Source organism: Sinohyriopsis cumingii, unplaced genomic scaffold (genome assembly GCF_028554795.1).
Source record: "Sinohyriopsis cumingii isolate HCF-2022 unplaced genomic scaffold, ASM2855479v2 utg002220l, whole genome shotgun sequence".
In the NCBI taxonomy this organism is placed as follows: Eukaryota; Metazoa; Mollusca; class Bivalvia; order Unionida; family Unionidae; genus Sinohyriopsis; species Sinohyriopsis cumingii.
The window spans coordinates 207437-224815 of NW_028316161.1; the positions used below are offsets into that span (position 1 = coordinate 207437).

At 34.7% G+C, this 17379-nt stretch overlaps 1 protein-coding gene across 1 annotated transcript in view; it reads right to left on the reverse strand.

The window, feature by feature from the left end:
* The window catches only part of LOC149770912 (uncharacterized), a 134054-nt gene that overhangs the window by 71255 nt on the left and 45420 nt on the right, over positions 1-17379 (reverse strand). Inside the window, exons 7-9 of the mRNA XM_089948990.1 lie at positions 14636-14854; positions 5740-5770; positions 1483-1656 (exon numbers count right to left, since the gene is read on the reverse strand). Of these exons, the coding sequence (XP_089805116.1) occupies positions 1483-1656; positions 5740-5770; positions 14636-14854 (424 nt within the window). The remainder of the gene's footprint in view (positions 1-1482; positions 1657-5739; positions 5771-14635; positions 14855-17379) is intronic.

Below are 17379 nucleotides of genomic sequence, written 5' to 3' on the forward strand. Positions count from 1 at the left end.
ATTAGATCTGGTTTTCAAAATTCACTTCACATGTTGGTCTGATCTGTACCATTTTCTATCAGAACCAATTAAATATTGTAAGAAGAGCTTTGGTGAAAACCCCGTTGTCAATGCCATCATTCATGGAGGAGGAATTGGAATAACAAGATTGTCAAGATGGCCACTTTGGTGCCATGATCAAGGGCACATAACACTATTTTCATTCAAAAACAGCCACATTGCTATAAGAGTTTATAAAAATTAAAAAAGCCATGTCAATTAGACCATCAATTCAGGATATTGAGCACGACAAAGATTTTACAGTAGCCATCAAGGCAACTATTTTGGAAGTTACATCTGTACAATTTGCTTTATTTAGGAAAAATAGTCCCTCTAAGAGAATAACTGCTTAAAAGAATTTCTAGGAGTCTATTTTTAGTCCCTTTTCATTTTGGACCAACTAGACATCATAAATCTTTTTGTAAAATCCAATTTTGATATGAAAAGTCATTGAAGAGTTGTGAGAACAACTATCATAGCTGCCATATTGGATGTAAGGTCAGCACCATTTTGACTGAGGACACCACCAGTCTTTTAATGAAAACCCTAGGTTAATATGATAATTCATTATATATGGAAAAATTTAAGAGTAAACTCTGATCGTTATAGCTGTGTAATTATTTTTCATGGAAGAATATTTTATGTGCTTTAAAATCTTGAGAGAACTTGTTCATCATCAAGTCAGTGAAGCCGCATGACCAACCGCAACCGTAGCTGCCATTTCTCATACTCAAAATTTACAAGTTATTTGTCCACATCTACATCACTAAGTCATCTGAATTTGATAATTTATAAAAACTAATTGCTGCCTACATCTGTATCAGAACCTTTACCTAAGCTAGTGAAGCTTTCATACTTGTGATTCTAATCATGAAAACTTTGTAAGTACTGAATGAAATCCCCGACCTCCATTTTGGAGGGTGGAGCATATGACCCAGTTATTTTAAACATTAGATTTCGACCAGAGCATAAACAGTGACCACGTGATCTGACATAATGGTCATTCACAGAAATGAATGTAGTGTCTAACAGGGGGTTTTCCCTGAAGGTGGCGCTATGAAAACCTGCTTAAATGGCTGATGTTTACAGCAGGTGTCAAAAGACGCTTACATGCAAATGGAGTTGAGGTGTCAAAAGGCGCTTCCATGCCATGGAGTATAGGTGTCAAAAAGCTGCTTGCATGAGATAAAGGGTTAAGCAAGTTTTGATCATATTTTTAAAACAAAATATATTTTCAGTATTCATTATAATATATGAATGTGGATCAGTACCATTTGTTAAAAAAAGGAACAACCTTTACGCAAAAATGCTTTGTCAAATTTGTTTGAATCCAGTAGTATCTTTTTGGAAAAATTAATTTTAAGGTTGTTTTTCAATTTAAGCAATGATCACCATATTCAGTAAGAAATTGTGTGGCCTCAGGTAAAAATGGATAGCACTTACTTTTGTCGGGAATTTTCAACAGACATTTTTTTTCCCATAACACCAGCAGACAATTTTTATTTTCATTTTCAAGTGCACCAAGCTTGGCCTGCACTTGAACCTGTCCATACTTCAACACCTTGCTAACACCAATGACTGCAGGCACTGCTCTGAGTTGATCTGCTACTGTGTTCTCTGTAAGAAGACATATTAAGTGTAATTCCTTGTAATTCTGATGCATGCTTGTCATGGGTACTCTTAATGAAAAAAAGAAATGTTTCCACAGAATATCATTACCAGGTAATTCTAATTCACAAACCTAATGCAAACTTTGTGGATGACATGCACTTGGGTATGAAAATACCTACATGTTTTGTGATGAAAAAGGCATATTCAAGGTCACTATGACTTAAAAGATAAATGGTTTCTGCACAATAATTGTAGTTGACTTGGACCAAATTTAGTGAATGGTTTGCATTTGGTACAAGGAAACAATCATATCAAATGATTCATTCTGGGCCTTTTCAGGGCATTGTAATAGCTGGACAAATAAAGAAATATCAGTTACATTAAAAGCTAATACATAACACTGGTGGCATGACAAATGTAATTTTAAATTGCGAATACAATTTATGTTACAACTGGGCACATCCCAAACCAGCTGGAACCAGCCTTATCATGTAAGAAAACCTCATTTGTTTAAACCAATACTAAATACCTACTGCATATACATACTGTTTTATTTTTCCACCTAATGAATTGTGCAAGAAAACACACAAACATATTTTCTAGAATGTCAAATCTTTTTCTACATGATATACCCCATAATAGGGAATTTTATGTTAAATGATGAAAACTTGGATCCAATAACAGCTTGTACATCATTCCCTAAGTGTTAGGATTACAAGTGATGAGGACTGTCACCAATATAATCCATGCAATGATCTCCTAAGAAATGCTAAAAATGCTTCTGGTACATACATGTATGGCAAAAAACTACAGTAATGGTAAAGGATTGATATGATGAGATGATGTGCATATTTTAATATTTAAAAAAACAAATTTGTTCGATTATAATTTTTGTCCATTTTGCATGCTAAAAAGGTGGTGGATGAAAATCATCCTGCTTTTGAGGTCAACCTTTTACCAATGTTTGGAAATCTCCTGATTTGTCCTGACATGACCAGTCATTTCTGTCTCATGCATGAAGATCAATGGTATTTTTATTAAGACCAACAGGACTGCACAAGAAGTCTTTAAGTGAAACCTTCATGCCAATATGACAATCTATTTTGAAGGAGCAGTGATAATGATATTTCAAATTGGTCAGAATGGTTGCCATACTTGATGCACAGAGGCACTATTTTCAATTAGGACAAACCTGACATAATACGAAATGTCTTTTTGAAGAAACCAGTTTTCATGCAACCATCCACTCAGAAGAAGCAGTGATAACAAGATTTTAAAGATGGCTACCATGGCATGGATGTCAGATCAGCACCATTTCCATATTGGACTAACCAGACATTATAACAAGTCTTCCTGTAAAAAACCCTTGTTGATATCACTCTTCCTTCTAGAAGAGGATTTTTAACATGATTTCCAGATCGCCACCATGATATGGTATTCACATACCCTCCCACCTGTTTGCACCTACCTAATGATTTTAAAAGTGAAAAGCATCAGGATACAAAAGCACAAAACAAGTAATTTCACTCACTGATTTATAATTTTTAACCTGTCTTCAAGGGGTCTCTAACATGTTGAATTATTGGTATTTCAACACAAATGGAAGCTTCCGATGCAATAAAAGCAGACAGACCTCTCACTGTATATTTATAGTTTCTAGAATAATTTATTTCAGTAAAAATACATATTTGCAGTGTCTAGTTTTAATATTTTTAACATAAATTGAACAAATAAATAGGAGAAACTCTTGCATAATTCTGTTCAAAGAGAAGTAAATCCAATATTTACGGAATTATTTTCAAAGACAGTAAACTACATCTGTTGCTTGAAAACACAGACTGGCCCAAGCAAATATGGTGTCTAAGTTGCAAAAGAAACTCCTGTTTGATTCCAAATGTCAACAAGCTGACAATGTATGGGACACCCTGGTGACAATCAGGTTAAAATTATAAATCAATGAAATGACAAAGCTTTGTACATTTTTAATATACTTAATGCCTTTTGTTTAAAATAGGTAGAGTGGTACAAACAAAAGGGATGGTGTGAGAATAATATTATGATACTGGCTGCCTGAGGGGCACCATTATCATTTAGAACTAACTAGAACTGGAATGAATGTGTGTGTGCAAAAGACCATGGCAATCCTGCAAATAGTTTATGAGGAATAACAATAAAAATCTTGTTCTAATATACAGATGACAAAATGACAACAAAAATAGGCTACTGGCATAGACTTCTGGTCTATGACCAGTAAATCTACTTGTCTCAATGAACCAAATTAAAGCAAAACCAAATTAATGCTTCAGCATTTATGAAATTGTCTCTTGTACATGGTTTACAAATAACCAAAATGATCCAGGGTGTCTCCTAGAATAATGCCCATATTAAATATCCCTAATCATCAAATTAACATCACCTTTGCCATAGAGAAATATGCTTACAGTGTTTAATGTCTTTTCATCCACAATGCATTGTTTTCTATTTATTTATTATTAAATAAATTTAAGAACTGCACTAAAGTACCTTCGAATATATCATTCTTTAAGCATGCGAATGAACCAACATATTATAAAAATAGGCTCATTAGTATACCCTAAAATCAGACATCTGATATCTGAATATCACATATCTGATATCAAAACTAGGTCAGTGTATTGAATATATCATGCACTGAAGATCAAATGAAATTCAGGGAATCATTAAATAAAAACTAATACTTTAGGCAAACCATAAGCAGATGCATACAAAGAGAAACAAGCCCTATTTTTTTCATTTAATAGTCCAGGCCTCTTATGGCTTTGCATCAAATGACTTTAATGCTAGCAAGACACATGTTCAATACTAAATGTCCAAGTGAAACCGACAATCTGTACCACTGATGCTCAGGTTACTGCATGACATGGGCGATGAAAGAGACAAATGGATTAAAGGTATACATAGAGATTATGCAAAAGCAAGTGGAAAATGTATTTGTGTTGATCAGCAAGTGTACCCCATATGTGTCACTAGATATTAGAAACTGGAAACATTATGATGTAATTAGACTTGCCATGTCACACTCTGTGCATGCAATATTTCTGACTGATTAACCTCTACTGTTACAGTTCAGTTAATATATTACAGGTACAATAACCAACTAAGGAATTTACTAGCTGTTCCTGCATTAGCATTTTCATTTTCTTCTAATTTTCAAACATTTAGCATATGGTGGTTTGTATGTGATACACCAACTGTACTTAATGAAAGTACTTAAATCTTTCAAATCATGACCTGTTTTATGATTTCTTTGCAGACAGTAGCTTCATTAGAAATTGATAATTTATCACTATTATACATCTAACATGCAATATTGCCATTAAAAAAATATTGAAATATTCAACATAATGTATTAGATATCTACAGCAGAGTATTCACCATTCTAATAAAAAAATTAGGTGAACATTTTCAATCAATTTACAATGGAACTGTGAGAAAAAAAGGGAAAGAAGCATACCATGAGCCTAGGGATATAACAAAAAACAGCAATATATTTTATTGTTCAATGAAAAATAATACTGACTATCTCTTAACACTCATTTATGGAAATTGTTATGCATAACCTGCATTTCCGGAGCCGTTGTTTCCAATAACCAGGCTAGACCCCATGGTGTGATTAATATATAAAAAGAATGAATATGAGGGCCTAGTAACTGATATTTCAAATGATACCAGCTTTCTGAGTGAATAAAGCATAAGTTATTGAAGTTTTACTTGCATTATAAGTTACTGTTAGTAAGGTAGATTCTGGGATGGTTCCCTGGAAAACATCTATGTACTGGGGATTTACAAACAAAACAAATCTGGAAGTCATTGAAAAAATAGGCAAATATTGCTTCAAAATAATAAAAAAATCCAAGATTTTGTATCAGCTTTATAAAAAGCTTTGAAAAAATTAAGTTTCTTGGTTTGCAATCCATCATTGTTAATAAAATGTCCACACAATGAAAAAGAAAATGTACCTACCACAAACAGTGAGAATCAAAGTGTATTTTTGTATACCAAAATCAATGCATTGAATTAAAGCTGGCAGTTGTACATTTCAGCACTTACCAACACATCTCCTATAAAGCTCTTCGAACACCTGAAATTTATAACAGAAAAAGTGACTGATACAGATGTATAATAAAGAGACTGGTACAGATGTATTACAAAGAGACTGGTACAGATGTATAGCAGAGAAAGTGATTGGTACAGATGTATAGCAGAGAAAGTGATTGGTACAGGTGTATAGCAGAGAATGTGATTGGTACAGATGTATAGCAGAGAAAGTGATTGGTACAGATGTATAACAGAGAATGTGATTGGTACAGATGTATAACAGAGAAAGTGATTGGTATAGATGTACAACAGAGAAAGTCATTGGTATAGATGTATAACAGAGAAAGTGATTGGTACAGATGTATAGCAGAGAAAGTGATTGGTACAGATGTACAGCAGAGAATGTGATTGGTACAGATGTATAACAGAGAAAGTGATTGGTATAAATGTACAACAGAGAAAGTCATAGGTACAGATGTATAACAGAAAGTCATTGGTACAGATGTATAACTGAAAGTCATTGTACTGATGTATGAGAGAGAAAGTAATTGGTACAGATGTATAACAGAAAGTGACTGGTAAAGATGCATAACAGAGGAAGTGACTGGTACAGATTTATAACAAAAAGTGACTGGTACAGATGTATAACAGAAAGTGATTGGTACAGATGTATAACAGAAAGTGACTTGTACAGATGTATAACAGAAAGTGAGAGATGTATAACAAAAAGTGACTGGAACAGATGTATAAAAGAACATAACTGGTACAGATGTATAACAAAGTGACTGGTACAAATATATAACAGAGAAAGTGATTGGTACAGATGTATATCAGAAAGTGACTGGTACAGATGTATAAGGGAAAGTGATTGCTACAGATGTATAACAGAAAGTGACTGATACAGATGAGTAACAGAAAGTGACTGGTACAAATGTATAACAAAGTTATTGGTACAAGCGTATAACAGAGAAAGTGACTGGTACAAATATATATCACAGAGAAAGTGATTGGTGTAGATGTATAACAGATAAAATGACTGGTACAAATGTGTAACAGAGAAAGTGATTGGCACACACGTATAACAGAGAAAGTGATTGGTACAGATGTATAACAGAGAAAGTCATTGGTATAGATGTATAACATTTAGTGACTGGTACAAATGTATAACAGAGAAAGTGATTGGTAACGATGTATAACAGAAAAAGTGATTGGTACAAATGTATAACAGAGAAAGTGATTGGTACAAATGTATACTACTGCATAATGATAAGATCTTAAAATTATCAAAATTACTTTTGGACAGTATCAAATAAAACTGATTCACTCCAAATATGGAATCAATCCATGTGCCTATTCCTTGTGTAAATTAAAATAGTTTGAAAAAGTTTTAAATGCATAGCTGAGATATCTCAATCTTAATGTAATAAAAATTGTATAAATTGGCCCATCTCACAGTCTTACTCATAGATGCTGATCTACCACTAAATAAGATATTTGTTATCCTAAAAAATTTTCTTGACTTACAGTAATTTAAACAAAAGGACCATACCTTCCAAGTTCTTGTAAATGATGCAACTTTTTAGTCATTATTGTGTACCAAAATCTTAGTCATTATTATGCACAAATGCCACAGACTCCACAATTTCCTAATGTATGGGTAGAATGATACAAATGATAATTTGCTTCATTTTGCAATAATGCAAATAGATGACCTTTGAAAAAAATATTTAAAGAAAATTTTTCCAATCTCAATCTAATACTCAAAATAAAATTTGCACATCTGTTTCAAATATTTAGCCCTTAATGCATACTACTGTAATAGATTCATCACTTTTTGCATTTACTGTCTTTATCTCCAGTAAATTCCTACAATACTGTTATAACTTAAGTATTGCACTAAACTGTCTATGTTAGGTTCACACACACACACACACACACACAAGAGGGGCAGCGTGGAAATGAAGTAAAGAAAATCAAGAAGACGATTGCTGGCAGTGAAATGTATGAAAATTTCTAAGAAACTCTAGCCAAAAATTAGTTACAGGTTAAAAAAATGCCACAAGAAGAAAGAAAAAAAATTATTTCATTCATTCATCAGGTGACATAGCAAAGAAAATTTTCTTCTTATGTATATAAAATTATAAGAAACCAAGCAATAGACAGTGTCTACAAGTAGAAGGCATCTTGCAATATTTGTACCCTTTGGTGCATAATCTGGAACACAAAGTCTGTAAGATATTCTATTTTCATACCCTAGGTATATGTAACCAAAATATTTACACAGCTGTATCAAAAAAGGTGGTGGTTGCGAGACTTCTTCTAAGGAAGGATGTGATGTGATGTAATTTGGATTGTTAACATAGCTTTAACAATTTTTCTGTCATATCGCTACGATGTCTGCAGTGTGGCAGTTTATAGTGATGTCTAGCACTGGGGCATCATGCCGCAGACATGTAGCATGATGTCCCAAACAGTCACATTATCCTGACACCAGGCCAACCAGTCCTAACTCTAACCTATTAATGCTGGGCGCCATGCAAGGCAGCTGTTAGTGCCATTTTTTGTAAGTCTTTGGTATGACTCAGCTGGGGATCGAACCCATGACCCCCCACATCCAAGAAGGATGCTCTAACCACTAGGCCACCGGAGCGGTTCTAAGGAAGGAACATTCAAACAAACTAAAACAATACAAAACACAAGATTATCAGGCCAAAATTAAAAAACACATCCAGTCTTTCCCATATGTTAGAAGTCAGTTCCCCAGTAAAATGTATTTATCCCCTGGACTTAATGTAAAAAAATGTACAGATCAGTGTATCCCCTATGGTCACAAGAATTGAGAGTCAAAAATCCAATTAGTGTCAGAACTGAGGGTCAGGTTAAGTCAAAAAACAAATATAAGTGTCAAAACTGGGGTTTAATTACAAATTTGTGGGGTCTCTGATGAATTAATTACTAATTCAGTCTGAGTACCTATTTACAACTTTTGATAAGGAGTTCAGTTTGGCATTTCATAACCCTTTTAAGGATCAGTGCAATCTATGCACAAAACACAAGAATATTCTAAATCAGATACAAAGAAATAAAAAAACAAAATTAAAGACAAAGAACAGGTGGTACAGCCTCAGGATGAATTTGTTTCAGCTTGATTTGATTTACAAGGGGTCCTTACAACATTGAAAAGTTTCAAATCAGCCACTATGATAAAAAAAGATTCAGAGAAGCACTTTTAACCTTACATTTTACAATGTTGGAAATTCAAATAATAATAACTTTATTTAAATAGTGTGACACAATTCATTGCATGGAACTAATCTGCATTGTGGCCTTCTGTTATATGTATATTTACAAAGTACATGTACATAGTTAAAAACACACACTCATTGATAATAAAATACATTTATGTATGGACATAATAAACAGAAAATTTTTATGAACATGCTCCAGCTAGGAACACTGTGTATATAGAGTATGAAAGCAGTGAGACAACTGAGTGGAAGGTTAGTGAATTCATGCTTTAAGTTGTAAAGCATTTGTTAAATTGAACAGGTTTCACTCTTCATCCATTGAATTAGATTATAATTAATGCATTTATATCTGTACTTTCTCTAATTTCCTTTGGGATTTAGTTCCAAATTAGTGTATCTGAATATTGAAAACTTTTCTTAAAGAGTTCTTTTTTTGGTTTTGGGATGGAAAGATAGCACTGGACAACAAATTTTTACAAAAGTCATGTTACTGAAATAAAATTAGTCAATTCTTATCAATTTTTATGTGCTGAACACGAATATGACAGTCAAATTGCAAAATTGGCTCTAGTTTTTTTGTAATCTGCAAGAAATTAATGTTTACATAACGAAATGCATTCCAATAGTAAAAGGTCAACTGTAATAGCCTACCTATAAAAAATCAAGTAATTGACTACATCTTAGATTTCTTCGCCTGTCTCTTGTACAGCTGTTCGGGAGCATCTCTGAGGAGTGTCCAGCAGTAGTCAGCCAGCATTGTAGTGGACCATTTTCCCTGGTATCTTTGTTCCATTGTTGCGATATCTTGATGAAAACGTTCGCCGTGTTCATCACTAACAATACCACAGTTGCTAGGAAAGAAATCCAAATGGGAATGAAGGAAGTGAATCTTTAGAGACATATTGCAGCCAAGTTTCTTATACTTCATCAACATGTCTTCTACTAGTTCCTTATAGTTTTCTGCCCTAACATTTCCGAGGAAGTTTGTAGAAACTAGGCGAAAAGCATTCCATGCTTGTTTCGCGTCACCTTCCAGCAAGTTGTTGAACCGGTCATCTTTGAAAAGCTCTCGAATCTGAGGACCCACAAAAACTCCCTCTTTAATCTTTGCTTCGCTGAGTCGAGGGAATTTTTCATGCAGGTATCGGAATGCTGGCAAAGTCCGGTCAATGGCTTTCACGAAGTTCTTCATCAAACCTAGTTTGATGTGAAGGGGTGGTAGCAAGATTTTCTGAGCCTCAACCAGAGCTGGGTGTTGGATATTCTTCTCTCCAATGGCTACATTCTGCCTGTGAGTCCATTCCTTCCTCATGTAGTGCATTTCCCTTGCTCGGCTATCCCACTCGCATAAGAAACACATGTATTTTGTATATCCTTGCTGCAGTCCCATTAAAAGGGCAACTACCTTCAAATCACCACTGAGGTGCCAGCTGTACTTGTTATACTCAATGGAATTCAGTAGCTGCCTTAAGTTATCGTATGTCTCTTTCATGTGGACAGCATACGCTACTGGAATAGATGGAAGAATGTTTCCATTGTGCAAAAGCACAGCCTTGAGACTCAGTTTCGAAGAGTCCACAAATAGTCTCCATTCTTGTGGGTCATGAGTGATTTTTAAAGCATTCATGAGGCCCTCAATATCGGAACAGAATATCAGATTACTTTCCTTTCTGAAGAAAGGCTCCAATTGCTGGTGGCGCTTTCGATATGCAGTAATTGTGACATCTTCTTCTAGAAGATTCCAGTGTTGGAGTCTTGATCCTAGCAATTCTGCCTTGTTCTTTGATAAGTCCAAATCACGAATCAGGTCATTTAGTTCTTCCTGTGTTATTCTGTGTGGGGTTGATGATGCACCACAGTGAAAATCTGGATCACTGCATGCTGATGGACCAGGAGAAGAACAGGTCGACTCACCTTTGTCTTCGTCAGATGAATCAAGAGAATATTCTGCTGGAGGTTCTGGAATAGGAAGTCCCTCACCATGTGGAACTGGTCTCAATGCAGACGGAATGTTTGGGTAGACTATTCTCGACTTCTTTCGCTTCGTTATTCCGCCGGAAAGAGGAGGAACCAAGCAGAAGTAACAGTCATTTAGGTGGTTGCTTGGCTCTCTCCACACCATTGGGACTGCAAACGGCATTGATGACCTTTTGCAATTCAACCACTGTGAAAGCTGTGTTGTACATGTAGCACAGCATATATGCGGAGCCCAAGGCTTGTCTTGGTCACCAACCTTGCATCCGAAGTAAAGATGATATGCCTTCTTCACTTGAGAATTGATACTTTTCTTCTGGTTGGCAAATGTCACTTCCCCACAAATATAGCAAAAATTGTCCGCGGTATTAACACACTTTCGAGGCATTACTGTTCTTTATTGTACGTAAATGGATAAAATAATAAGTTTTATGTAACAGTAGCTTGAACTGTCTCGCACAACGTCTAAAATATTTTAAATGCTGAACCTATCTGATTGGGCTTTATATAGTACACTGCTTACGTCAGCTTCAGCAGCCGCCTGGCATTAGTATAATAGGCCTACACATGTATAGTACACTGCTGACGTCAACTTACTTCAGCAGCCGCATGGCATTAGTATTGCATCAGAAAATGATGCAATCAACTGTGGATGATGTGAGCATGATGGTATTATGCAATGTTACATCATTATTCCAGATGTTGCTGCAGTCCTACTGGAGAAATTTATACAGTGAAACATAGAAAATGAGGTATATGAATATCTTCAAAACGAGAGCCAATACAAATTTTTCACGGTTATATTCGTGTTCAGCACACCAAAATACTACAGATTAGGGCCTTTTCAAGTCAGTAATGATTTCACTGTTGACCAGTGTAGTTAGCTCAAACTGATCTTAATGGGGAGTGTTGCCTTGTGTTCTAAAATGAGATACTTCATTGAGATATAATGGGGCCATATTGTTTGAAACTTTATGCATACGCCAAGGCTTTCTAAAAATTACTCATTCACTTACTGATAACATTTTAATATCATTTATTGCATTTGGGATGTTTTCAGCATTATCTAAGATGAGTCTGCAAATTAGTTTGTGCAAGCTGAATAATTTGTAAATATTCTTGTCTTGCAGTATCATAAGGAATAAGAGTATATCTAGAAGAAACTATGTCATACATCTACAAATTTTTGAAATTTTGTTGTGATAGTGGGAGGGTTGCATTTTTATTCAGACAACTGTCATGGCCAAAGCAAAAATACTTCATCTGTATCAGTGGTGTGGTATGCCTTACAAACATTCAACCATACACCAGCTAAACAAACATTTCTAGAAATGGGTCACACCCAAAATGAGCATGGTGGCACAAATACAGCAACAGAAAATGCCAACAGGAACATACCAGTATACATAACTCGCCATGCAATGGGCTGCCATCACTGAGCAGCAAAGACAAAAAAGCCCATCATCATAAAGGAATACACATACAAAATGTCTACAGTTTCAACGAAGTGTCAAAACAAATGAAAAATCTTGATCTGGATGGGAGAAAGTCTACTTGTCTCTGATTAGAACAATGCAAATTACAGAACTAAGTTCAAACATTCCACAGTTTCAATATAAATATAAGGTCCCTATCCATGAAATAAACCCTGCTCAATGTCTCTGGCAAAACTAAAAGATTCCTCTCAATCCACAGAACAACATTTTGCAAGAACTGAAAAATTAAAGACCTTTCATCGTAAAGGAAAAATATGATGGTTTAGTCTGTTTTTGCCCACTCCCCCTCCAAAACCCTTCAGTGCTCATTCACTGTAATGCTTAATTTTTTAATAAAGAATCTTCTAACGACTTTATATTTGAGATTTTTGTAGCCACGTTATCAACATGTATGTTATTTAATTTTAAAAAGATGATATTCATTGTATCAGCATTGGATAGCTGATAAATAGTGACATGTGGTTTTTCCAATTTTCATCAATTCTGGATCATCTGTGTAACTTAGCAAGAATATCTGCAATTACAAACTAATCCCCAACTTTCTGAATGCAATGCTGGTCTTTCTTGTTGTATAAATGAAGAGCTGCTTTTGTGTCCAAAATTTTTTTTTACATAATTAAAATTCTTTAAAATGATAACCAAATATTACTAAGCATAAGAATATGAGTTTGGCCAACAACAAAAAAAAACAAACAAATTGTCTTTAAACAAACAGTGTCCGAACACTAAGAGAAATTACAGCATGTCCATCACAGATTTTTTAAATTTTATTTCCTTTGATTATTAGGCTAAACTTTCTATCAAAGTGCTCAACCTTTGACCCTGTAGGTTAGAACTTCTTTGGATGAGTTACATGTTACAGTATTTGAGAAATGCAAATATTGATATTACTGCTGGATCATGTACCCCTGACAAAATAGTCAATGTGTCAACTTCAAAGTGAAGCACACATTTAATATTTAGGCCTCTCCAATCATCCAAACTATTATTTCTAAGAGTTTAACTCAACACAACTGATAACTTGCTGTAACTGAATAGGCAGAGACTAGTTTACAAAATCAGAAACTGAATGAATTAACAAATGCACAGACATAGGCAGAAAGACACTTTGTATTATATCTTCTATGAGTGTTTCTGGAGTAAGTCTGTTTTTGCTCATCAAGCATAAACACTGGACTCATATTCAGCATCAATTTCTGGCTTAAAATCACTCACTAATATTTCCAGTAACATTTTCCAAGCACTAATAATCAGATAAACTTCAAACTTTAAAAATGATTGCCATCATCAGCCAGTATTGCAGCATGAAACTGACATCTGAAGATGAATTATAGTGAGAGTCAGCCATTTGGAGTGTTTTTATAGGTAGTCCATATTTTAAACAAGCATTTGTAAAACTTTCATGATGATTACAAGGTAAAAACGATGATAGAATGCTTGTTCCTGGACCCAATGTGCCAATCAACTTTAGTTCCACAACCATTCAAGTCAAGCTGAAGTACCTAGACATGTCAAAATTGCCTTCCTAAAGAAAGATGTATGTTGCAAGAAGTTCCATGAGACCACTATTAGTGGTGCAACTTGTGACAAGCACTTTAAAGACTAACAGTTAAAAAAAATATTATCTTTTGTATAATATGCCACATTCTACAATTGATGAATTCCTATTATCACAGCATTTGAGTATTTCCATTCAGCAATTTACAGTGCAAAGTCCTTAGGGGATATCTGTTGTTTTTTTTAGGTTAGTCGAACAAATTAATTATGTACATGTAACTGCATTCACTGAATAACTAACAGCAGACTTATATTCATTTTGAAAGCAATGGATAAAGAATATATTGACAATTTTTGTGATATACAATATTTCTCCCATGATCAGTCAAATGGACATAAAATTGTGTAAAGTTGAAAATAGGCTTCTCATTGGATGAAACATCCTGACATAGGAACAAGCCAAAAAAATTAAAAGTGGCAGATGAGCTCATCATCAGGAATGGAATTATCACCAGATAAACGCAGCAAGAAATTTGGTGGATGTCACAGTTGCAGCAAACAATAAAATGTAAAGTCACTAAGAATGATTATATAGAAGCCTTCCCAAATCCACAAATTTAAGTATCAAAATCATAATAATAAAGCTGATTTCATTTAAATAAAAAAAATCATTTTGCAGTTATGATTACTTGCCCTTAATGTTTCTTGATCTTTCTCATGAATCACAAATACCACTTCTTCCAGTTTACATGTGGGATGAGCTTTTTCAAAGTTTGCCACACTTTGAAACATTATCGAAGCCACTAAATCTTTTGGATAGCATAGTTTTCCTGTCCCAATTGGTGGGAAGGCAATTGATCTGTACTTCTTGTTTGCATCTTCAAGACAGCCAGCGAGGAAATTTTTAAACACCTGGAAAAGAAGGTTCACTTAAAGCAGGGAAATACATCATAGAATTGGCAACTGCTTGTGAGATCAAAGACTCCCACTGACACCATGTGGCTGTGCGTGATGAAAAAAAGAGCATAATGGGACAACCACAGTGCAAGCCTAACACAAGAACATGTGCTCAAAATGCAACTCTAATTGTGGTTTGATGAAGTTATTCTGTGAATTCTCTGAGATTAGTTGTCGATATTTAACATGCAGTTAAACTGGTATGATTATCATCATTCTTGCAGTTATATTTAAATTATGTCTTAGATCATGCAAGCTACATGTCATGTGATATTGACAAACTAGGGTAGAAGTCTGTGTAAAATTCCCATTCCTAACTTGATTTCTTATCAGAACCCTAAAGCTAAAAGTCAGTAAAAATTTAATTTTGAAAGCATTGATGAAAATATACTCAGTTAAAGAAAAGAAATTTTTATATGATAGGAATTTAATCAAAATTTATTCAAAATACAGGTCCAATAAATTTGGTTATCAGATTAAACCAAGTAGTTAGGGAACACACTAGAATTATACATCACTCAACCACACTCCCTGATCATATTTACTGCAGTAATCTTGAAAACTATCAAACACCTCTGTTCCTAGAACTGGTCCCAGTGACCATTTTACAACTTATTCAAATATAAATATAAAATAATTTCTTTGAAAGATAATCATGCCACTGTTAAATATGTTAAATATGGATAATTCAAAAATGACAATCTGAAATTTTTGTTATGCAAACACAATACACTGATATTCTGAAATGTTTTTATATAATCCCAATATAGTGACACTCCAAAATTTCTGTTATATAATCCCAAAACATGACCTAATGAACTTACTGCCAAAAAAAAGCAGTTAGGAGGACAAGCAATCACAGTCAACTACTTCTGTAAATGATCTCATGGAGCATTGGAAGTAAATCTGGATGTGTATAATTCATGTAAAATCCAACAATTTTTATGCCAAAGAACCTAAAGTTAAGTAAATTGGTAACTGAAACCTTGATATATTACTTGTTTTGAAAACAGTAGATGGGACCTGGAAATTTGAATCAACATTATGAAATTCTCAACTTTCAATAATAATAATAATAATAATAATAATGAGGACTTTGTATAGCATATAATCTTTAGAAGCTCTAAGCAATTTACAATATTAGACAACACCTAAAAGACAAAAAACATAATGATATGATTACAAATAAAAACATCGTGAAATTAGAAAACATAAAAAAACATGCTGAGAACATTTAAGGTAGGAAACATTATTAGATCTTTCAATTTGTTCTTGCAGTCAAAATAGGTGAGTTTTGAGAGCACTCTTGAATGTGATTCCTGTGTCTTTGTGTCTAAATTCAGTGGGCAATTCATTCCACGTTACTGGGTCCTGGTATGCAAAAGAACGCTGTCCATATGACTTTGTATTCATAGTGGAAATAACAAGTATATGATTGTCAGAAGAGGAGCGTAAGTATCTGGCTGGCGTGTACACATGGGTGAGGTCGGATAGGTATGTTGGACTGGAGTCCGTCAGTGAAATGTAGCACAGAGAACAAATTTTGTGTTTGATTCTGGATGAAATGGATAGCCAGTGTAGGGTACAGAGCAGCTGGAAGGTGTGCTCTGATTGTGGTATTCTAAGTATGATCCGAGCAGCTGTGTTTTGAACTTTTTGAAGTTTTTGGAGTAGATATTGAGATGAACCTGACATAATTGAATTACAATAGTCCAGTCTTGAAAGTACTAATGAACACACAAGTGTTTTAGTGGCATCAACTGAATGATATTTGTGAATGGAGCTGATGCATCGCAGCTCAAGATATGCAGCCTTGCATATGTTCATGACATGTTGGTGCAATGTGAGAGTACTGTCCAGAATAACACTTAGGTTTCATACTGACTGTGTGAATTTAATGTTGGTGTTGCTGGTATTTATTGTCTGAGGTAAAGGATGTGAATAAGAAACCCTATGTGTTGTGATCAGAATGGCCTCAGTTTTATCATCATTCATCTGCAGCTTGTTACATGTCATCCATGATTTCACATCAGAAATGCACCTCTCTACACCTTGGATGGTAGTGTCAACTTCAGTTGGGTGGCTAGATTTGTATATTTGGGTGTCGTCAGCGTACGATTGATGAGACACTGGATGATGATCTTTGACACTTGAGAGCGACTGAGTGTACAGAACGAAGAGAACAGGTCCGAGAACAGACCCCTGTGGAACACCACAACTTGGCTCAACTGGGCTGGAGTGTATTCCATTTACAGACACAATTTGTGTCCTGTTGACCAAGTAGGACTTGAACCACAGTAAGGCTGTATCATGACTGCCAAATACATGCTGAAGATGGTGAAGTAATATATCATGGTCTATTGTGTCAAATGCTGCAGACAAATCAAGAAGGGTGAGGACTGTAATCTTTCCGCTATCCAAAGCAGAGAGAATTTCAGTAACTCCTTTTAGAAGAGTGGTTTCAGTACTGTGGCAAGGGC